Source organism: Neomonachus schauinslandi, chromosome 16, assembly GCF_002201575.2.
Source record: "Neomonachus schauinslandi chromosome 16, ASM220157v2, whole genome shotgun sequence".
In the NCBI taxonomy this organism is placed as follows: domain Eukaryota; kingdom Metazoa; phylum Chordata; class Mammalia; order Carnivora; family Phocidae; genus Neomonachus; species Neomonachus schauinslandi.
The window spans coordinates 31,191,592-31,215,970 of record NC_058418.1 but is presented as its reverse complement, the minus strand read 5'-3'; the positions used below and the strand labels follow the sequence as shown (position 1 = coordinate 31,215,970).

The window sequence follows — 24,379 nt, the reverse complement described above, 5'->3', positions numbered from 1 at the left end:
ACACACACACACACACACACACACACACACACACACACACACAGGGGTTTGTTCTGAACTGACTCACTAAAGCTCAGTAACAACAGTATGTAGATGAAGTAATATCCCCGTTTTACAGATGAGGACACTGAGTCCTAAGAGGGTAAGGGATGTGGCACTAAGTCAGTGCATGAACCCAGGGACTAGAACCTAAGTATCCTGACCCTGGCTTGCTTTTCTCTGCATTACAGGCCCACTTCGAAAACGGTGAGCCGAGGCAGACATGGAGGGTGGGATGGGGAAGGCCTGAGCACTCAGGCAGGTGCCTCCCGGACTCTGTCCCAGGCCACCATCCTCCGCAGCCTCTTTCCAGGAGCAGGTCTCCCCCACCCTCAAATGTGCACAGAAGCCCTGGCCCCAAGCCTGGCGATCAAGCTCTCTGGGAACAAACAAGGCTTTTCCTCCCACCCTAGAACACTCAATCTCTCCTCTGGTGCTGACCCCACCCTGGGGAGCCATGCGTCATTGTTGTCAACACTCTGGGGGCTGGGTGACCGCCACAGGAATTCATCCATAAACGCAGACAATGGCTGAGGAAGTGCAGGCCTTTCATGTGGCTCACAGGCTGCCCTGGGGGCCATCCTTGCAAAGGGGGTCTCCATCCCAGGTCAGATTACCACTCCCACCCTTCATGTGTGGCCTATCTTGAGCCATTTTGTCTCATTGTCCCTCTGTAAGGGGCCTCTGCAGCAGACAAAGCCACGATTAGGATTTCCTTCCTTGTAGAGATGCAGAGACTGAGGCTCAGAGGGAGGGATTGAAGTAGCTCAGCGGTGCTGTGGGGGACTCAGAGTTGACCTGGGGGTTAGGGGACTTGGAAGCCTAGGTCAGCTCTGTCCCCAGAGCAGGACCCAGCAGTGACCTCACCTCACAGGGTCCCAGCTTCCTCCTTTGCAAAAGGGGGTTGTTGTTTCTTTTGAGACACTGCTTGGGTCCAAAGAGGTAGCTTCTTTTTGACAGTACTTTGAGAATGATTTAAAAATATATATATCATACATCACTTTTTGGCCCCATTATTCAAATGACCTATTGAATCCATGGATGAGTGGAGACACAGCTGAGGTCTATTTGTGGCTATTCTGTGTGAGCTCAAGCTAAAAACACAATCATTCTCCAAAAATGTCCTCTGAGGATCAGCGAGCCATAGAACATTCCACGGGACCAATTATCTGGTTCCTTCTCTTCCGGGCCATTTATGGGTTATGTCTAAATGTTCCCACAACTCTTCTCCATTTGCCAAAGTTGTTCGTGATGTCCATGACGCAGGCCTTGCAGGGTGATGATGGGGCAAGAGGTAGTTTGGGCAGGTTTAAAGGCGCCTTACCAGCAGGTTGGGTTTCTTAGGTACAATTTAAACAAAGAGCCAAGCTGTCACGGGGGAAGGTGATGGCGCTTCTCGCTTGGGATTTCTATGTTTTGTTTTTTCACTGGGAAACTCTCAGGTTGAGAGTATTGGGTTACTCATGTGTCCAGAAATATCATGGCAGAGCGGAGGAAGGCATGCTAAGCCTCCATCCGTGGTGGAATTTGGACAGAGGGAAAACGTAGCATGGAAAGAGAAGCCCAGGCACCAGGGCCGGCTCAGGGATTAGTGAACAAGTGTTGCATTTGATTGCAGGTCGGCTCCATTTTCTGAGACAACGCCTGGGTTCAAATAAATTAGCTGCATCAGAAAGCCCTCTTAGCCGTCCAAGCTTTTCCCTGTCCATTTTATTTGAGCTCTGACAAATCATTTGTCAGTCTACCTGTCTGAATGTAGCCCAGAAGGGAGTGAAGAGTGACTTCTGCGGGCCCATCAATGCCCCTCGAGGGCCTGTGTTTACCCTTCAAGGGAAATGGCTTTTTTTCCTGACAACGATGTGGAGCACAGAGATTTTGCTTCAATTAACTCAATTTAATTTGGAGCACCTTGGAACTGAAAACCCTGACAAGGAGATGATTGATCCCCAGAAATGTGGAAAAATGTGCAAGTGTATATTATGAATGTTTCCTCACTAAAGAAAACTCTGTGTGTGTGTTAAATAAATATTTAGGGGAAACTTCAGGCTGCTCAAGTGTCTGTCAATAGAAGAATGGATAAGGAAATTGAGGCAATTCTTACAACGGAATCCTACTGTGTAATAGTATTCACCTACATTCTGCAAAAGGAACTGGACACCAGAGCACGTATTTATGTACTTAAATGGAGCTTATAAGTTCATTTATAGGATTTTTAGAACAGGCAGGCTAATCTGCAGTGATAGAAATTAAAATAGTGGTCATCTCTGGTGATGGTGATTACTGAATGTAAAGGGATATATGGGAAATTTCTGAGACAAGGGGATGGTTCACATGAGTGTATCCAGTTAGATCTGTGCATTTCAACATGTGTATATTTTATTTACAATAACTATAAAGGGATGCCTGGGTGGCTCAGTGGTTAAGCGGCTGCCTTCGGCTCAGGTCACAATCCCAGAGTCTTGGGATAGAGCCCCAGGTCGGGCTCCCTGCTCAGCTGGGAGTCTCCTTCTCCCTCTCTCTGTCCTTCCTGCTCATACTTGCTTTCTCTCTCTCTCTGAAAAATAAATAAAATCTTTAAAAAAATAAAATAACTATGCAAATAACAACATACATGAGCAAGTTTTCCCTAAAGATTCAGATGTTTTATAATATTCCTTTTACTCTTTGCTTTTCTGGGTTACAAGTTAATGCTCAACAACCTTTTATTGATTATCTACCACAATTCTCTTAATCTTTATGTGTGTCTTAGATCTTCTATTTTGAATGTATTGAGTGGAAAGTATTATAAATTCTTCCTGCTATCAAATACAAAGGAAATTAGTATCAAATATAAAACTCACTGGAAATACATTTTAATAAGATGGGTAAGATTTCTCTTTACATCATGCATCTGTTCACGAGTATTGCTTATTGCTACAAGCATTTGTGGTTCCTCATCAGTACTATTCCCATTTTTTTTATGGATGTAAGCCCTGAAAAAGCTTATTTGCATATCTAAGAGGTAGCAATGGAAGGATTTGTTATAGAACAATATTTAAATTATTCTCAAGTTATTTGCCAAAAATCACTTAGTAATCTACTATCAAAGATTATTTGTAATGATCCACCAACTAACAAGTTGGTTGGTCCTCCTTCAGTTTTGTTGAAAGCAAATAATTAAAACCAATACCACTGGGGCGCCTGGGTGGCTCAGTTGGTTAAGCGACTGCCTTCGGCTCAGGTCATGATCCTGGAGTCCCGGGATCAAGTCCCGCATCAGGCTCCCCGCTCAGCGGGGAGTCTGCTTCTCCCTCTGACCTCCCCCCTCTCATGTGCTCTCTCTCTCTCTCTCTCATTCTCTCTCTTTCAAATAAATAAATAATCTTTAAAAAAAAAACCCAATACCATTAAATACATACATAAATGAGTTAAATAACACCATCAAGTATTAGTGAACCAATTAGTTTCTCATTCACTTTCTTAGTGCCTCTAAAAGTACTCCAGATGTTTCCTTTGTTCCGGGTCCAGGGTATTCTTACATCCCTGGAGTAAGGTGGGGATTTTAAGATTCAGAAGAGGTGAGAGGCACTGAGGAAAAGTTCTCTTTGAAAGCAATGCAATTAATTGTAAGAGGTCAGTCTCCCCAGGATCTTTCCACCCCCAACCAAACTAGATTTCTGTTAATTCCAGGAATAAGCTTGACTTTCCCCTGCACATTTTGTTCTTTCTGGAAGAAACACTCCCTCCTCCACTCTCTAACTTCTGCTCCTCTTTCCTGATACAGGGAAGACTTCCTCCACCAACGTTGGGTTACAGGTGCCCTTTTATATCTTCCCAAAGCACCAGTACTTTCCTGTTTTGTAACCCCATCGCAGGTTAGCTACTACTTCTGAATGATCTGTCCCTACAGGACTATGTACCCCATGAGGATAAGGACTGTTTTGTTCACCACTGTGTCCCCGGTATCTGTATCAGAACCTGGCACTAAGTACTTGCTCAATACATATTTATTACATGAATGTAAATGAATGGAGAATGTAAGAAGAGTAAAGTAGAGATCTTTCTCCAGGCTTGCTATTATTCCATGGTCTATTTTATACCAGCACAATTTCACTTTGTATTAATTACCATAGCTTTATAATACAGTTTTATATCGGATGTGGCAAGCCCCCATATCAAACACAGGCAATTTGGTTTCTTCCTTCAGAACTTGTTACTATATGTGGCTCTTCGTACTTCTATGTACATTTTACAATAAGCTTTTTAGAATCAGCTTGTCTGTTACACATACACACACACCCCACACCACAGAAGGATCTTGATTGTAATTGCTCAAATTTATAGAACTATTGGTGGACAATTCACATGTGTATCATATCAAGTCAGCCTATAAATTTAATTAGATCTTCTTATGCTTTCCGTGTGGCGCTTATTTAACATATTTTTACTCATATTTCATAATTTTATCCATAAAGTCCTTACAAAAGTATTTTTGATTTATTTTCAGATATCTTCCTTTTCAATATTTCCTTTTCTAATGATTGATTACTCGTGTGTAGAAATGCAATTTATGGGTATCAGTTTCTCTTATTAACTTTATTTGTAGAGTCCCTTAAATTGTTTCTACCTTATATTTTCCATCTCTCATTCCTTGATCTTTTCCCCGTTTGCCTGCGCTTGCAAAGACCTCCACTACAACAGTAACTAGAAGCAGTGACAACAAACATTGTTGCCTTCTTTCTGATTTTGAAGGAATGCTTTCATAATTCGGTGTGCTTTTTGCTAGATGTTTCTGGTAGATAATCAGGTTAAAGAAGTTTCTTTCTGTTCCTGGATGGTCATGAAGAGTAAAGGAAACAACCCAGATGTCCATCAGTGGGTGAAGGGTGAAATAAACTATGGTATGTCCATGTCATGGACTAGAAAGGAACAAACTCTTGATAGAATCAGCAACCCGGATGAATCTCCAGAGAAATAATGCTGAGTGAAAAGAACCAGTCTCCCCAGCATTACCTACTGTATGATTCCATTGAGGTAACATTCTTGAAATGACAGGACTACGAAAGCAAGAGGACAATGGGATCTTTACAGCACTGACAGGAAAAAGGAAGTCAACACAGAATTCTGTATCTGGCAAAAATACGTCTTTGAGGAAGGCAAAATAAAGACATATGTAGACAAAAGAAAGCAGAGAGAATTTATTGTCAGGAGTCTAGTCCTCTAAGAATTGTTCCAGGACATTCTTCAGGCTGAGGAAAAATGATGGAAAGGTGAAATTATATAAAGAAATTGAAATAGAGAGTGCTGGAAATAGTAAATACGTAGATAAATACACCTTTTTTTTTCCCTCAAATTTTTACTTGACTATTTAGAACAAAAATGATAAATGTGTCTTGTGTGGTTGAAAACACATATAAGATACATGACAATAGTACAAATGATAGGATGGGAGAAAAACAGAAGCATATTGTAAGCTTCCTATGTTATAAGTAAAAAAGCATACTAGTATTTGAAAGTAGACAATATTAAGGGAGAGATATATATTGTAAGCTCTGGAGCAACCACTAAAAGTAAGTAAAATAAGTATAATAAGCCAAAAGAAAACATAAAGTGACAAAGTACTAAAAAAATAAAATTAGTTCAGAAGAAGTCAGAAAGGAAAAAAGATCAAAGAACAGATGGAACATATAGAAAACAAAGAGCAAGATGTAGACTCACATCCAATCATATCAATAACTACATTAAATAGAAGTAGACCAAATGCTCCATTGAAAAGACAGAAATTGCTAGACAAGATAAACAGGAAGACCGAATGGACCACAAAATACTCATTTAAGAGATTTATCATTAAGTGTAAAGGCACAGATGGGTTAAAAGAAGGAAGGAAGGGAAAAGATAAAGCAGGCAAACACTAGTCCTAAGAAAGCTGGTATGGCTGAGCAGTTACTTAGTAACAGGACAAGTGGTATTACTGGAATGAAAGAGAAATATTCATAATGACCAAAGGGTCAATCAAAATGACAATCAAAAATGATTATGAGCCAAATGGCAGAGCTTCAGACAAACTGACAGTTGTCTGAAAACTGACTACATTGTTGGAGATTTCCACGTCCCTCTTTCAACACCTGCTAGAACAAATGGATAAAAAATCCAGTAAGGTAGAAGAGGACTTCCCGAGTGATCAATGAACTGGATCTGACTTACATTTATGGAACATTACACCAGCAATTGCAGAATGCTGGTTCTTTTTACACATACCCATGAGACTATTCACCAAGACACACTGTCCGTTGAGCCATAAAACGAGTCTTAAAACTTTGAAAAGAATGGACATGAAGAAAAAATTTCAAAAAGATCAGACGGAAGTTTTTTCACCCCCAGCCCAGAACCCTGGCCAAGACAGAAACATTTCCTCCGTTGTCCTTTGCCAGAAGTTGAAATTTTCTGGTTTATTCTTTTCCTGAGAGCGTAGCCCTTCCTATGTCTGCTTTTTTCCCTGGAGATCTTGGTCCCAAATCCCCACCTCACACAAAAACCTTGTCTTTTGCCTCGTAGAGCTGCAAAATACTGAGCCTCTTTGTTACTGAGACGGACAAACGTCCAGGTGTCACCTGGAACTTTTATGCCTTTGCAAGGTTCCGGTTTCCAACTCTCCTTTCGTTTTTGGCCCGTGAGGGTTTCCCTTGGGATTCTGCATGCTCAGCTAGCATTTTGAATATGTTTGTTACATTTTGCTCAGCATTTTATGGGTTTTGTGGCCAGACGGTTCTCAGATTATCTAGTATCCTTGTTTCTGGAGACTGAAACCTGTCATATAATACTTTAGTTATTTTATGGGCTTAAGTTACCTCGGCCTTAATCAAAAAGTCCCCTCATTTAAAGCCAGACAGCCTTGGGTTTGAATTCCAGCACCAGTTATGTAACTCTCGACTAAGTGATGGAACCTCTCCGAGTCCATTTCTCCATGAGTGTTAGGGATGTCATAATGCCAGGTTTTCAACTTTGTTGTAAAGATGATCTCTGCTCTCATGTGATGCGAAGCACTATCACGAAAACATAACGTTATCATTGTTCATTCACCAAATAGTGTTTGCTCTGTGGCAGGCACACCTTCTAAGTGGTAGGAGTTAACAGCCAGTAAATACATAAACAAATAGTTTCCCAGAAGTTTAAGTCCAACCACAAGGGTAATGGGACTGAGAATGTCCGAGACAGGGCAGGCTGTTTTGATCAGGCAGTGGGGGGATTCCACATTTGATTTAGAATCTGAATCAACACAAACATTTTAAAAGTCAGATGTGATGGTAGCATGACTCTGGGAACACAGAAAAAAGCACTGCATTGCACACTTTAAGTGGGTGAATTGTATGATGTGTGAATCATCTCAGTGAAGCTGCCTTTTTTTTTTTTAATCTGAGTGAAGAAGAGAGAGCCAGGTGAGGAACATTCTAGCCGGAGGGAATACCAGGTACAGAGACCCCTGAGGCTGGAAGGGGTTTTTGTCAGTGTGAGGAAAAGAAAGAGCAGGTGGTGGGAGTCCAGTGAAGGAGAGACAGAAGACGGTCGAGATCTAGACCTCCAGAGGGGGGCCAGACCATGTAGGGCCTTGGGGGCCATGTTAAATATTTGGGATTGTATCCAAATCACAATGGGTGGCTTTTGAAAGAATTTAACTGGAGAAGTGATAACTGGTTTATGCTTTGGAACAATCACTGTACTCTCTGGCAAGGGAATTTATAAGAGGGCAAAGGTGTAAGCGAAGAGAACAGCAAAGGGGATGCTCCAGGACAGTGAGAATGAAGGTCCTAGATATTCCAGTTTTGACTTAGCCTTCAGTTCCCTCAAACTCAACCTTATTGGTCATGTAAAATTATTCTGAGAGCAGAGATGTGACTAAAAAGGGACCCACAACAGAGGGACCCATGAGAAGTAGAGAACTCATGCTCCTTCACTATCCACAAAGGAGAAAGATGAGCATAGGATCCTGAAGTTGACCTTGCCATTGATTTACAGTAACCTGGATTATTCCTATGGGAAGGTTTCTGGATTTTCAGCTGACCTATCCTGAGCCTCAGTTCACCCATCTTTTCCCATTGCCACCACTGCTCAGAACCATTTGGAACCACCTCTGTTTCTCTTCCATTTAAGAACTCAGTCACAATTTGATATCTAGAACCCACAAGTAGGAAAACATATAGCAGACATTAATCTGTAAGTTCTATAGATCAGGCAACGGTGATGCTCTATGTCCATAATTAGAAGCATGGCCTTTGTAGTCTGACAAAATTGGTTGTATTTTTTTTAAAGATTTAATTTATTTATTTGACAGATAGATAGAGGGAGAGCACAGGTAGGTAGAGCGGCAGGCAGAGGGAGAGGGGGAAGCAGACTCCCTGCCGAGCAGGGAGCCCGACATGGGGCTCGATCCCAGGACCCCGGGATCATGACCTGAGCCAAAGGCAGCCGCTTAACCGACTGAGCCAGCCAGGTGCCCCCAAAATTAGTTTTAATTCCAAGCTCTGCCATTTAATGAGTGACTTAAGGATAGTTCTAAATTTTGTTCAGTAAAACCAGGGACACCAGGACCTATGTTTCATTAAGTCTTTAAGTGAATTGATACTTGTAAATCATTTAGCACAATGCCTAATACATGGTAAGCACTCCAGATTGATTGGTGGCCACTGTTGTTATTGTTGTTACTTATTACAATAATTAGTAAGTCTTACTTTTACAAAGGGAAAAATAAATATTTTTTAAAAGATGAAATGTACTTACCTTTTGGTGGGGGGAAGGGCAAAGGGACAGGGAAAGAGAATCTTAAGCGGCCTCCACACCCAGCGCAGAGCCCAAATGGGGCTTGATCCCATGAGCCTGAGATCATGACCTGAGCTGAAATCAAGAATCAGCTGCTTAACCGACTGAGCCACTCAAGTGTACTTACTTTTATTTTTTAAAAAGATTTTATTTATTTATTTGAGAGAGAGAGAGAAAGCACAAGCAGGGGGAGGGGAAGAGGGAGAGGGAGAAGCAGACTCCTCGTGGAGCAGGCAGCCTGATGCGGGGCTCGATCCCAGGACCCTGAGATCATGACTTGAGCTGAAGGCAGATGCTTAACCGACTGAGCCCCCCAGGCGCCCCTGTACTTACCTTTAAAAGACACGAACTTTGGAACCATGATTTTTCTGTTTATTCTTTTCTTTTTTTATCTTTTCTAATGTACATAGATTCTTTTAAAAGCATGAGAAGAACATGATAAGGTTCACATACTAGAAAAATAGCAAGCTGGTGTCCTAGTGTATGGGAGACAGCCTGTCAGAGGACGCTGCTCCCTACACACACACTCTGGAAGTTTATCGATTACCTGGAAACAAGTGCTACATTAAATGGACTAAAAGGGTCACAAGCTCTTCAGATTATTAGCCTCTTTACTCAAGTTTGTGAGGTGTATATTGGGTATGTATCAAGAACTTTGTGAGGGCCTTCACCTCTATCAGATCACAAGCAGCACTGATTTAACACGTTGGTGTAACACTTTAACAACAAAAAAATTGAAGTTTATCCAAGAGAACGGAAATGGGGGGAAAAAAGATTCTAAATATGTCTCCTTTCTTAGGGGATGGTTTCTGACTGGTGACTTTTTATCCTCTTTGGCGATTGCTATATACAAACAAATACACAAGGATTTTTTTAAAAAAATTTATTATTTTATTTTATTTTATTTTAGAGAGAGAGCGCATGAGCAGTGGGACTAGCAGAGGGAGAGGGAGAATCTCGAGCAAACTGTGCCGAACACGGAACCCAACCTGGGGCTCGATCTCATGACCCTGAGATCATGACCTGAGCCAAAATCAAGAGTTGGAAGTTTCACCGACTGAGCCACCCGGGCGCCCCCACACAAGGATTTTTGTGGTAGGGAGCCCACCTGTCCACTCCGCCCGCCGTGCCAGTTACCCACGTTGCATCTGCAATAGCGTGAAGAGGAGAGTTCCCCAGTCTGGGAACCTGGTGTCTGCAATGCTGTGCAGTGTCCACAGTAGCCGACATGAATTCCAAAAGGGAGGCGGTCTCTTTTATATACCCGTGATAGGTACCACTGCTCGCAATCATAGCCAGCCTTCCAAAGCTCTAGAAACAGTGGCAGAGGAGTATGAAATACACATAATGCTAGCACTTTGGTCCACAAGCATGCAGCACGTCATTATCCTGGAGCAGGACTGTTCTGATTGAAATTTTTATGGTTTAGAGGACTTAGGATCTAGTATTTCTCATTTCAAAGAATAACTTATTTTTTTTTTCCAAACGATTATAGGAAGCCACAGTGCATTGAGCTGATTTAATGAAATTTAATTCCTTACTTCAAGTTCTCAGAGGAGAAAAGCCTCTTTGAAGGAAATCTAAAGGAGAGGCCTAGGCTATAGGGATCCCGATGATCGTGACTGTGTTATCACACACATCCCCACCAGCCGAAAGTCAACTGCCTTAAGAATACTAACTATTGCAACTTTGGCTAAAATTTGAGTTTTTCATTAGAGTAACACCATGCCTGACATTTCATAAAGCTTAAATGCAAACAAGAATGATTAATCACAGTCATAAATATGCAAACACACTCAAACCACGGTATTAAAAAGGTAATATTACCTTTGAGACAAAATGGCAAAACCAGAATTTTTTAATTGCCAAGAATTTTATGTGGCAAGTTTGTTTATTCAAGTAACATAATAAAATAGGAATATTGCACTGGCAGAAGTGGACTTAAGGAGCATAAGATACTATTTTAAAATGGGAAAACAAGGGGATCGTTTTCAAGAGCCCCATAGAAAACTTCCAATTTACAATGCTACTTTTTCATAATTAATAGTAGTAATACATAGCTTTTCTATGATAAAAAGCAATCAGGGTACCTGAGTAGTACATCCATTCCGCTGCATATGCAGACACTATTATAGAGAGGTACTTTTCTAATTACTTAAGCAACTGTTTTCAGCTTTAAGACATACAAAAAGCAAACAATCCTATACACTGACGGATAACACATTTTAGTACGCAATTTCCAAATTCACTCATTAAATTAGAACACTCACAGCCTAATGTGTAAAACTAGTTTGAAATGATGACTCACCTCTCGTGACACTTCCCACCTTCACAAATGGCTTTAAAAAATGAGTTTGGGGGTAAATCGGCAATATATTCAGAAACACAGCCAAGACAAAGAGATCAAATTCAAAGACGGAATTCAGAAATGAACCAGCTATTTTTTGTACATTATATTATAGAAATTGGTTCTTTGTTCAAAATTTCAAACGTGGGCGACATTAACAATAGGTATGATGCGTGACATCCAATAAAAATGGCACTTGGGGGAAATTATTGCCTCCCCTGAAGGATAGATGTCATTGCTAGGGGGTTGCCAGGGGGTTAAGTTGCTGCCTCCCCTTAATAAGTAGGTTTTTGTTTTTGGATTCCCTAGCTTTTGATACTTTGGAACCTTTTGTGTTTTCCCTGTAGATATCTCAGGCGAGCTCTAAAATCTGAGAGGACGCTTAACAAAATAAAACTCCCACTTGGATGGTAAAATGCGTTAATTCCAATACTCTGTAATAAATGGAGTGAATCTGACCCAGTTAGTGGGTAAGCCCTACATTCTGAACCATCCAACTTAGACTAGATTCTGTGGCATGTGATTCATGTTCTCATCAGGCAGTCAAGGTTACCTGCAATAAGGCACTTCCCACTTAGCCTTTGGCCATAGCCTTGCTCTTTAACACAAAGTTCTAAACTGTAGATCATGCACAACTATATAATTTCCTTAGCAGGTGGGTAAGAGGAAATCTGCAATAAAGAGAATATGAGCTCTAAGAAGTCTCATCGAATTAATGGGAGCTCTCCCTTCCAATCCATCATATTCAGTGATCCAAGAAACTGAACCAGAAATGAAATAATACATCTGTGAAGTTAGAGGCATAAAATCCTGCAATGTTCTTATTTCCCGAATGGGAAGGGATTCAAGATAACACTATTACTTCACGTCTTTAGAGGGAAGTAGATTAAAAAGTGTTTGCACTTTTTAAAACTCTTTGCAGCATTGATTAATGCTCATCGGTAAATAAGTGAGACCATTTCATTCATTTGCATTTGCAAATTAAACTGGAAAATCCATAAAAACATATTTATCACCAGGAAACTAATCAGTACAGCACAATATAACATCAAAGAAAGGGAATATTACTTAATAATATACATATGTGGATAAAAGCATTTTAATAAGAAAATCTATTATTTTTATTTTTAAAAAAGCTCTCCATTTTAAACATCATCATTATTCAGAAATCATTTTGAAAACAACTATCAACAAATCCTTTTGCAATTTCAGGTAAAAGCCTTCCCTTATTGCGAATATTTGCTTTCAGTCATCTTTTTTGTCTGAGGTACTCTCGTCATGATTTTCAGGGCTGACTTTGTTACTGGCGACCAGGGGAGCTGGCTGGACTTCATCTGGTAATGAGAACACGTGGCACGTCTGGAAGTCTAGGTAGGTCGTAAATATTTTAGCATATTCTGGATGCTTTAGGGCAAAACTTTTAAATTCCTCTAAAAGGGGGAAAAAACAAACAAACAAAATCCAGTAAATGGAGGCGAATCTTCTTTTGGCATGATACAGATTCCTATATGACTTTAATAATACAATTATTGCCAAAGCCTCTTACTCCACTCTTAGAAATTGTCCAGCCACTTTGCAAGATGGTTTTTCCATTATCAAGTAAAGCTGAGGATTCACATACTCCGTGACCCGTTAATTCTATTCCGAAGTGTATAACCTGGAGACACGTGGGCCTGCTGTGTTCTGGGGGACATGCCTGAGAATGTTCACAGCCACATTACTTATGACAGGTGAGAAATGGAAACCACTCAGGTGTGTGTCAACAGCAGAAATGGAGACTTGCAGCATTTTGGTGGGACATAACGGCTCCATAGCAATGAAGATGAAGGAACAGCTGTGTTGTAACACTGTGGCCGAATCTTAAAGCCATAATGTTGAATGAAAACAGCCAGATACAAAACAACGTATACTGTAGGAGTCCATTATATGAAGTTCAAAAACTCAGGCAAAACTCACACATAATATTTAAATATTTTGTGGTGACATGCTAAAAAGTAAAGCAAGGTAGAGTATTCCTTTTAGAGTCAGGGCAGCCATGGCCCGCCTTTTGGAGAGAGGAAGGGGCTGTCACTGGGAAAGGGTGCACAGGGGTTTCCAGAGTTCTTGAAAAGCTCTATTTCTTGGCCTGAGCAGTCGTAACACCACCGCTCACTTTAGGAAACCTTGTTACGCTCTACGTTTATGTTTCATTCAGTTTTCTGTATTGCTGTTAGTTTTTATAATACAAAATGTTTTAAAAATGCTATTGCCCATGACTTTCTATTACTGTTTTTTTAAAAACGATTTCAACCCTTAATTCTGGTATACAAACACACAGTCTTGAAAAGCTGAGCCCCGACTTATGACCAATAAAGGCAAGTAGAGGGTATCATATATCATAATCATGTCCCAAGACTTCGGAGTAGTGGGCCTCTTTCTATCTTGGGTGTTTCGGATTTAGGAACTGAGGTAAAGATACAGAAGGCTAACTGAGTTCACCAGCAGAGTTTGGACGCCAAGCCTCCGATAACCCGGAGTTTCTGAAATGTACTGCTCCTCCACTCTGAAATCCCTCTCTCCTCTTCTGTTTGGATGGAGAAAACTTTGTTGCACTTACATAGCAAAAGGAGCCTAGACTTTGAATCTGCAACCTATCTGGCTCTATAAGAAAAGGATTTTTAGCCCCATGTTCTCTATTTGTTTTTTTTAAATCCTCTGATAACCCAGAGTCTACGTTAGACTAACAACTCTTGAAGACAGAAACAGGTGTCAGGGACGAGGAAGCCACTGGACCGAGCCCAAATCATTCTTTGCAACTGCAACATTATTTTGCATCAATTGACCATTTTATGTTTCCAAATCAGGCAAGCTATTAACATGGTCTTTAGGTATTTTTTCTTAACATCCAAAATAAAGGTTCATCTGCATGAGTCTGTCTCAGGGATGGAGGCACAGAGGACTTAAGTGACTTTTATGGAAAGTAGACATGAGAGTTGATCTGCTGAAACCAAGGTCTGTCTTTCAAGACTTGTGATCTGTTCAAAAGATCGAGGTTCCTGTCTTTTTTGGGGGTGTCAGTGCCATTAAGAAGTAATTCATTTCCAAAAAAAAAAAAAAAGGTAACTCATTTCTAGAAGAAGTTCTGTGAACTGCCTAATCTGTGGAATTGTGGAAATCAGTTAATTTGGCTAAATGGAAAACTGAGAAGGAAAACAATTTAGATGGTCACATTATGATACATTTCAATATTTATTCTTTTATAAAATCATACTTAAATACCTCCCAACATTCCTGCAAAAAAGGAAACTGGCATAATATCGGGGAAAGGGAGATATCTTGTGTATTCTAAAAATAAAAAGATTGAACTCCAAAAAACAAAGCAGATTTCCCTAAAAATTTGTTTTAATTTATTTTATTTATTTTATTATAAAATCATTTGTGGTATAATTTCCACTGAAATAGTTACTCCACATAATTGTTCCAAATTTGGCAGCTCAGAGCAATAAAGAGTCTTACTTGTGAAAGGAAAATGTTCAGAGACTTAGTACACATGGGGTTTATGACTCATATATTTTATCTCAGTATGTACTTGCCATTTTCCCTCCCTCCCTCCCTCCCTCCCTCCCTCTCTCCCTTCCTTCCTTCCTCCCTTCCTTCCTTCTTTCCTTCCTTCCTTCCATGAACTCAATAAAGTAAGTGCCCTAGGCATTTAATTACCTAAAATAGAATAAAGGGCAGGCAGAATGATAGTAATTAAAAACAGAGAGTAAGAGAAGTATGTGATCTAATTCTCCTATCCCATGAAAGTTAACAGCTGAAACTCTCTAAACACCATGAGGAAAGAGGCATTCCAGAGGAAGCCCCCTGCAGCCTGCAAGGGGGAAAAGGCTGGGGGAAGAGAAGCCAACCTGACCTGAATGACCACATCAAAGCTAAGACAGGGAAACCGTTACCTAGGCCTCTCCACTCAGGTGTGATTTTTCTCAACGACTGTACTAGGAAATACAAGGAAACTGATGTGGGACTTGTTTTGATGTGTGGACTCAGGCCATCTGGAGAAAGCTTGGTCCCTGATGGATGGACCTGCCATTTGACCGTGGGGTCTTCTTCCGCCACGATGGTCCTGACCTCACAGGGGTGCTATTCAAGGGACAGGAGAAAATGAGCCCACATGAAAGCTTTCCTAAGCTGCTAACGGCAAACGTGATGACAGATGGTTTAGCTGCTGTAGTTACTGTTGGAACCCCAGTCTGTATCCCTCTAGCAGAGTTACAACCACTTTAGTTAACTTGCTCAGTTTTGCTTGGCCAAAGTGACAGCAGAAAGGAAAAGACCCTTCCAGGAAGGGCAGCAGATGAGAGATAAAGTGCGGAGGGCAGAGGTCCAGGCTCCAAAACCAGACTCTCTTGGTTTTTGAGTCCTGGCTCTGACATTCTCTAGCTGATGACCTCAGGTAAGTTAAATTCCATAAATTCAATAAAATAATATTAAGAGTGCTGATGAAATAGGCTTGCTGTAAAGATTTATTTAAAAATGCTTAGAAGAGTACTTAGCATATATGTCCTCAGTAATTAGTCTCTCTTTTTTTTTTTTTTAAAGATTTATTTATTTATTTGACAGAGAGACACAGCAAGAGAGGGAACACAAGCAGGGGGAGTGGGAGAGGGAGAAGCAGGCTTCCCGCGGAGCAGGGAGCCCGATGCGGGGCTCGATCCCAGGACCCTGGGATCATGACCTGAGCCGAAGGCAGACGCCTAACGACTGAGCCACCCAGGCGCCCCAGTAATTAGTCTCTCTTATCCCACTACTGCTGTTATTCCTGTCATCATCATCATTCCTGTTATTTCTATTGTTAATACAATTAACACTCCTGTTAATTGAACACAGGAAACCACACTCCTGCCTGACGGTCCATCTGTAGTCGGGTTGCCCTCCTGGTCAACTAAAGCAGAAACCAAACTGCCTACTCACCATAGGAAACAGAATCCCCCTGGGCTATCTCCTTGAAGAGACCAGAAACATCCAGGTCGGGCACCCCAAGGGCGGCCTGCAAAATGGTGGTAAACTCTTCCTCTGTTATGTAGCCATCCTCATCAACATCAAAGAGCTGAAGGGAAGAGAAAATAAAATATAAGGTTGAGTGCCAGCAGGGTAACAGTGGTACGGAATAATCTCGGAAAATAAACTCTAGTAATTCACACAACTATTGGGCCGGGCTGAGGGAGATGTATCTGAAGGAAGAATGGTCTCTGCTGCCCTCGCGACACCTGGCTTGGTCGTGGGACGAGACAGAAGGAAAGCACGGGCTACCACAAGAGCAAGACCAAAGGGCGTGGGAGCCCTGTGGAGAGCAAGATGAATCCTATGGGAGAGGTCAGGGAAAGCTTTACCCGTTTGACAGGTTGAGTTGGGTCTTAGAACACAAAGGGATACTCCTGGGACAGACGAGGACTGGTAGTGTTTGCTGGGGGCTCAGACCAGGTGACGGACGGACAAGCAGGAATCACGCCATGAAGGCTGTAGGGCACCTCACCTCACCCTGTGGGGTTATGACAGTGGGGGATGTGGTGTGATCATACGGGAATTGAGAGTGTGAAGGTGGATTAGAGTCAGAAGGTTGGAAAGTCTAGAGGTGGGAAAAGCAATGAAGAGTGTGGGGTGGAGAAGCAAGAAGGACAGGAAGGGGCAGAATTTACGAGGAAGCGAAGGCAGGGCCCGGTGGGGATGGCAAGAAGGACGGAAGAGTGGGCTGAGTCGCTCTAGCTTGGGCACCTGGGGGAAAGTGGGGTCCATTCCCCAGAGGGGGAGATCAAAAGCTGGACCTGGAGAGGTTAGACATGAGTCAGAGGTGCCGGGGGAGTTACGAGACGCAGCACCTCAGAGGCTCAGGAGACTCGTTGAGGCTCGAGCCATGACTTCTGGTAAGAACCGCCAACTCGGGGGGGGGGGTGGGGGCTTATCTGCAGAGAATGCACAAAGTGATGCAAAGCCCGGGGAGCAGCAAGAGTTCAAGTGCATGCAGGGAAGAGGAGCTGGCAAAAAAAGGACTCAGAAGTCCTCAGAGAGAACCGGAAATGAGGAGCGTGCCACTGGGAGCTCAGGAGGGCTTTCTGGAAAGAGGGAGACACTCTGAGGGTGGTAGCAGCCCACTGAGTAAAACACCAGAGCGAGGCCAGGCGAGAAGCAAAGAGGGTGGCTGGGTTTGGCAGTTAGGAGATCCAGATGCCTTTGGGAAACACAGCTTCAGGGAGCCACTTCCCAGGTGGTCATGGAAAGCCAGGAACGAAGAGGTGAGCGGTGGAGACAACCAGCATGGGCTCCTGGAATAACAGGAAGGAGGGAAATGGGGCATCGGCCAAGCACAAAAGGAGGCTGTCTTTAGGAAGGGAGAGTCTGAACATGTTTATAGACCGAAAGGAAAAGGCGGTAGGTGGGACGGATTGAAAGTCAAGCAGCAAAACAGTGATAGTTGTTAGATAATTAATATCCCCAATTCAAAATCTTCTCCTGGGCACTAATGTTTTTAAATGATGCAAGCACTGATTCCCTGCAGGCCCCGACCAAAAGTGTTCAAGTCACCTTCCTTGTATTAACCGATTACACCCTCACAACAGTCTTACGCCGGGTAGGTGCCTTCGATGCGAAAGCTGAGGCACGAGACTGTTAGGGCCCTTTCCCAAGGTCACACAACTGGCCGGTGGTACAGCCGGCATCCAAATCCAGGCAGGCCACATCTAGAGCGCCTGCCGCCAAGGCCTCTACTTCCGACCAAACACACGACCAAAACCAGAAAACCAGAAGCATTAGAGAAGGTGTGATCATCACGAAAAGAACCACAAGCACAAACTGACGAGCGTTTTAACTGTTCATCAGGGTTGGAGAAAACACTAGCACTTGACGTTGTTGATTCGCTGCCCCAGGTGAGAAAGCAGGCACTTGCCCATTTTCTGTCCCTCAGCCCCCAAGTGAGGGAGAAGACAGCCCCAGAGTGAAAAGTGACTTAGCATTTGTTGGCACAAACTGCAGTCCAGGGCTCTCTATGGGCCCTGGACTTCCAACAGTAACTGCCGGGAGATCCCACCCCACCCCGCTCCTCAAGGCGCTAAGCTTTCTTGCGAGGCCTTCCATTCTGACACGATCCTCGGCAATCCGTCTGTCACGTTTGGTGCTCTGGTGGCTCTCGATTCTGTGGAAATTCCCTTCCCGTGTCCATACTGGGTGCTTCTACTTTCTCTCCATCTGGCCTCGTCATGACTACCCCAGACTGTGCCCCTCACGGAAACGCTCACTTTCCCTCCATTACTCATCACTCCCAATAGTCTCTCAGCTACAGAGTTCCCAGACCTGAGGTAAATCCCATGCTCTGGGCTCTGGTAGGAAGCTCAACAGCCCAGTTTCCCTTGGGGGAATGATATCCGTCCATTGCATGGAATACGGTGGGAGTCTCAGCCCCAACGTCCTGTCTTTCCAGCAAGCACGTGGCTCAAGGCTCTGGACCCTTCCTGGAGTGTGACTGCGGGCAGAGGTGGAGGGGCTCACACTCACTGCAGAGCAGTCTCTGCAGCGGGGGCCTGTGGACTCGCTGCCTCTGAGTCTACCCTGGAGCCCCCTCCCCGGGGTTGCGGCAAATTTCTTGCATGGCTGAAGAACTCTGGCTAATCCTCTACCTCCACAGTTCTCTGTGAGGACGAAATGAGCTCAAGGATGGGGAGTTCACTGTGAAGTGCTTCCCAGATAAAAGGAATTGACAGGGTCCTGTGCATATAAAAGGACACGACTACATGAAAAATACAAGTGTGCCAAAATATTTTCAAAAACACCAAACACCCCTGAAAAAGAATGTGGAAAAAATAAGCAATGTAAAGCATGACCCTTGTCTTACTGGAAAAAGAGCTAAGTATAGTTTTAGGTCCTCCTTGCTTCCCTCCCCCACACCAAACCAAGGTCTAGGCTAGAGAAAAATCTCACGACGTCTTCAAAAACAATAATTACTGCGATCGAGGGCCAAATTTTCTATCAGGTCTTTCATCAGTAAACCCAAACTGACCGTTTGCTCAGCTCAACTTATAATTACGTATACAATCCCAAAACAGAAACAGAAATATCTGGATTGGAATAAGTTAGCTATGTGTATAATTTTAGGTTTTATGATGAATAAGTCTGTAAAAGCCAAATGTTTTAAACTTGGAAAAAGTTCTGGCCCTTGCCTTATGACCATCTGCTAAGCATCAACCACTTAGGTTCCTTACAGGCCTTGCAGTTAACTCAGTTTAAACCAATCTGAAATAAAAAAGAAAGCTTGGGGACTTCTCTGTCAATGACAGAACACATGAACATTCCTGAGGCTTGCCCTGGTGGCCTATAAAACGTGAGAAAGGACTCTTGGAGAAAGAGCGTCTTTCTAGATGATAGAGGGGAAAGAAAACCTGTTGGAATCACAGTGGGATATTCTTCTCAGAAACCAGGAAAAGAGGAGAGTAGGAAACAGGAAGAGAGAAGGTCCTCGGTTGTCATGGCAGACGGAAGCAGAGAGACCGCCAAGCTGGGATGAGTCAGTATATATAGCTCGGTACAACGACAAGCAGGGAAATCAAGTTTTTGTTTCACTTGAGAGCAGACTACACCACCTTAGAACTGGAAGTGAACACCCTCCTTAAATACTAATTAGATGAAGCAGCTTTTATCTCAGAAAAACGAAAAACACACTCTGGGAGTGTATTCTTCCCCCTCTTCTTGGGCATGGACATGATAGATGGAGTCTGAGTCCTCACAGCTCAGACCTCCACCAAGTCCTGCTGGGGATGGGGTGTTATTCATCGGCACACCTCCTTCCTCAATGTCGCTGTGGAAATATACGTGATACTACAGGAAAACATGCAGGGTGGGGACTTGGGACGTGTATCGTGATGCTCACCTGACCCCACCACAACAACATAAATTCCATCCGGAAAAGAGCACTTAAGATACCTCTGGCACTTGGAGTGAGAAAATCGGGATAGATGGGAACTTTCCAGATGGTGAATTAGAATGACTGGTGACAGGTGGTGTTTATTTATGAACTGCACTTTGGGGCTTCAAAATGGAGATGCTGTAAAGAAATCATTTTTAAAGCTAATTTGTGAAATCACCTTCTCTTCAGTCTTGATGCTGTTAATGGGGCTGCTCCCAAAGACTTCCCTTGTGCTTAACTGGATGCTGGTGTTTTCTTTATTCTCGGGGGCAGTTGTCTTAATCACATTACCCCCGCGTACACGTCGCGGCAGATCTATAAACTCATGTAACAGATTTCACTGATTTTCAAATAATATGCTTCGAGTCAACACTTGTTCACGAGGCAGACCAAGAGGCTTTCAGCGGGGCTGACAGTACCTTAAATGCCACCTGGATGATGTCCTCTGTGTTGGCAGGGTTGCACAAGACAGCCAGGCCGATCACATACTCGCGGAAGTCGATACTACCATCATGGTTCTGTGACAGGAGGGGAGAGATCAATGAGCAGGCCCACTAGTTGAATTACTATTAATCACAGCCCCAAAGGTGAAATCCAGGCAGGTCACACAGCTCGGTGTCATCACGCATTGAGCCTGTTTGGAAAAAACTTTGCACTGAGAGGGAACAGCAAGCAAGGGGTCCACCCATTCCCAATTCAGAAGGAAGAAAAATATATTTCTGTTTAATAATGAATATAAACATTGAATCACTGAGGCCATTTAGTGGCTCCGTGGCACCCAGCATGGGTTCTTGAGCTCAGCCCCGGGGGAAGCCTCTCTACGAGGCAGGATCTAGAATCTTGGTGGTGGCCCTGCCATGATGGACAACACCAACAGGTCACTAAAGGGGGACCAGGGTCACTAAGCAACCCCCTACATGCAGACAGTGGAAGGGAGGGAAAAGGGCAAACTGAGGCAGTGGTAGCAGATAGATTCTTTCTTCTTTGCAGGTTTTCTCTGTAACAAACCAGGAGCCAGGGAGTGAACCTGAGCTGTGTCAGGTTAGATGACGGGAGGCCCCAGGAGATCCTGAACTTCTAAGCGTCTAACTAGTATGATATGAGTATCTATATACCTCAGGAGGTATTTCATGATGGCAGCAGAAAAGAAGGCATTGATAATTCTAAGCCAGGCTGACTGAATGTAGGGTTTCCTACACATGAACTACTCACCTAGACAGAACCCGGAGGGACGAAGTGGGGAGAAGGAAAGAGAACTGCAAACAAGCCCTATGATGATAATATCCCAGGTGTTAGAAGCATTTTGGCAGCCAAATCTTCAAGTGATGAAATCCCAGGTAAAGTGTGAACTAGGAACAACAAAGCTAGCGCAGTACTTGACAGATGAACAAATGATGTTTGGCGTCAATAAGAGTGTAATCTTTAACTGTGACTGAGGGTCTATATCTCTTGAGCCGCAGGAGTCAGATGCTTAACCCACTGAGCCACCCAGGCACCCCTCTTCCTTTTCTTGAACCACTTTTTTGGAAAAAAAGCTGATCTTTTTTTAAAAAAAAAAGTATCATTCACATCCAATGAAAAGCACCTATTTTAAGTGTACAGTTAATGTCTTTTGACAAATGTATATGCCAGGGTAACCACCACCACATTTATCAATAGCTACAACATTTTCATCACCCCGGAAATTTCAGAGATGGTGGAGTTCTTTTTTTTTTTTTTTTAAAGATTTTATTTATTTATTTGACACAGAGAAAGTGAGAGAGAGAGACAGAGAGCGAGCACAAGCAGGGGGAATGGCAGGCAGGGGAGAAGCAGGCTCCCTGCTGAGCAAGGAGCCGGATGCGGGACTCGATCCCAGGACCCTGGGATCATGACCTGAGCTGAAGGTAGCCGCTTAACTGACTGAGCCACCCAGGCGCCCCAGAGATGGTGGAGTTCTAAGTGACGTCATTTCCTTCTTGTGTCACCATCATTCATTTCCTTACACACCATAGAGGGCCGTTGTTCGTTAGCCTTAGAGGCTGAGCAGCTTACTGGACCATAGACCTATTGCTCACTATAGGTACATTTGTTCTTCAGTTGGCTTGCTCTATGAAGCAACACAGAAGTCTTGAGTGGAAGGTCTGAAGAAGAGATAGAAGAATGGTCAATGGACAATGAAGGTATAATCATAGATTGTATGACTGGAAATACTCTTTTGAATTTATGTTGTCTCTTTATTGTGAGGCATCCAATTTTTATCTATACCACTGAACTCTATGTACAACAGAGGTCAAGCATCATAACTCATTTTGCAGATGGAGAAAGATAAATGTAAAGGACCCTTCATGTTACCACTATTCACAAAACAAGGTAATGTTCTGGACCTCTAATATTCATTAACAGTCTTATCTCTGAATGGTTTTGGCTGACAAAAAGAAGCAGACCCTTGACAATCACATGGGAAATTTTAAGCAAGTTTTCGTCTTAGTAATGTGAAGGGCGGAAAAGCGGCATGGAAATTATTCTCAGGTATTTTATTATTGGATCAATAAAATAACACATTGTTAAGGTTCCAAATTCAGAATAATAAAACTTCGAACTGTAAGGAATCCTAGAAATAATCCATTCAACTAACTCATTTTGACTAATAAAAACAAATGAGAACCCTATGACCCAGCAATTGCACTGCTAGGTATTAATCCGAAGGACACAAACATAGTGACCTGAAGGGGCACCTGCACCCCAATATTTGTAGCAGCAATGTCCACAATAGCCTAACTGTGGGAAGAGCCCAGATGTCCATTGGCAGATGAATGGATAAGGAAGATGTGGTGTGTATGTATATACATACATGTGGAATTTAAGAAACAAAACAGATGAACACAGGGGAAGGTAGAGAAAAATAGAACAAGATGAAATCAGAGAGGGAGACAAACCATAAGAGACTCTTAACTATAGGGAACAAACTGAGGGCTGCCGGAGGGGGTGTGGGGAGGGGTATGGGGTAATTGGGTGATGAGCATTAAGGAGGGCATGTGATGTAATGAGCATAGAGTGTTATATGTAACTGATGACTAAATGCTCCTTTTGAAACTAATAATACACTATATGTTAATTTATTTTATTTTATTTTTTTAAGATTTTATTTATTTATTAGAGAGAGAGAGACAGCGAGAGAGGGAACACAGCAGGGGGAGTGAGAAAGGAAGGAGCAGACTTCCTGCTGAGCAGGGAGCCCAACGCGGGGCTCGATCCCAGGGCCCTGGGATCATGACCCGAGCCGAAGGCAGACGCTTAACGACTGAGCCACCCAGGCGCCCCTATGTTAATTGATTTTAAATAAAATAATGAGACATAAGCTTTACTTGAGGTCACAAAACTTGCTATTACCACTAACTCCAATGAAAATTCAGGTAATTGGACTCTAAATCATTCAAATTAAAGTAGCTTAATAAAATAAATTCAAAAGCAGACAATTACAAAGTATACAACAAAACACACTTCTTTAGTTTTTTAATTTCAAATAAATTCCATGATAAAAATTATCCTTCAAATCTGTGTTTCTTTTCTTTAAAAACCTATTGAACTTCTCAGGAAGAATTATAAACTTAAAAAAAATTCTAGACTTGGAAGTATTTCAGGGCCACATTTCAAAGGAGGAGCCCAGCTTTCTGGAGACTCTAATCCCTCCATAATCTGTCCTAATCTGGAGGCCAGGATAGCCCAGAATAGGAACTACGGATTTGTATTGGGTCACTGCAAGGAGAAGGGGTGACTGAGCCTGGCTGAAACCCGAGATGGTGGGCCCCGTCCCTTCCCTGGTGGTCGGCAGGATCAGAAAAGCATGGAAGTGAAGGCTAGGAGTCACCATGATGTCCCGGCGTCCCAGCGCCTTGCCATCCCCACACAGCACTGGCTTCTTGGACCAGTGGGAAGCCAGACCACATGTTTAGACACGGTCCATTTAAAATTCCAGAAGGAACAAATGGTGGTGTTCCTGTGTCTGATTCTCAGGTAGCCGTTCCCTGAGGCTTTTCCTAGTCGGATTTAGTCAACATTTTTATCCCTACTGAATCAGATACGTTTTACAACCTTTAAAGTCCGGCAACATTTAAGGATGTGGTTCTGAATACATTTTGAGATGGAAAACTCCCAAGGATAAGGACTATATTGTCTTTGGTGTGTTATAATTGATACCATCCCTGCAAATGAGAGATAATCAGTGCCATCAAAACAATTTAGAAATGTTTACATAAAAACAGAACCTACTAGGCAGCAGCCAACAGAAA

At 42.7% G+C, this 24,379-nt stretch overlaps 1 protein-coding gene across 3 annotated transcripts in view; it reads right to left on the bottom strand.

Moving 5' to 3' along the window:
* Positions 1–10,692: 10,692 nt before the first annotated feature.
* Positions 10,693–24,379, bottom strand: part of LPCAT2 (lysophosphatidylcholine acyltransferase 2) — a 66,542-nt gene continuing 52,855 nt past the window's right edge. The window contains exons 12-14 of one of the 3 annotated variants that reach the window (XM_044922187.1): positions 20,528–20,626; positions 16,130–16,265; positions 10,693–12,609 (exon numbers count right to left, since the gene is read on the bottom strand). In XM_044922187.1, the coding sequence (XP_044778122.1) occupies positions 12,425–12,609; positions 16,130–16,265; positions 20,528–20,626 (420 nt within the window). In that variant the 3' untranslated portion in view covers positions 10,693–12,424. The other 2 variants (XM_044922188.1, XM_044922189.1) reach the window with 2 other exon arrangements.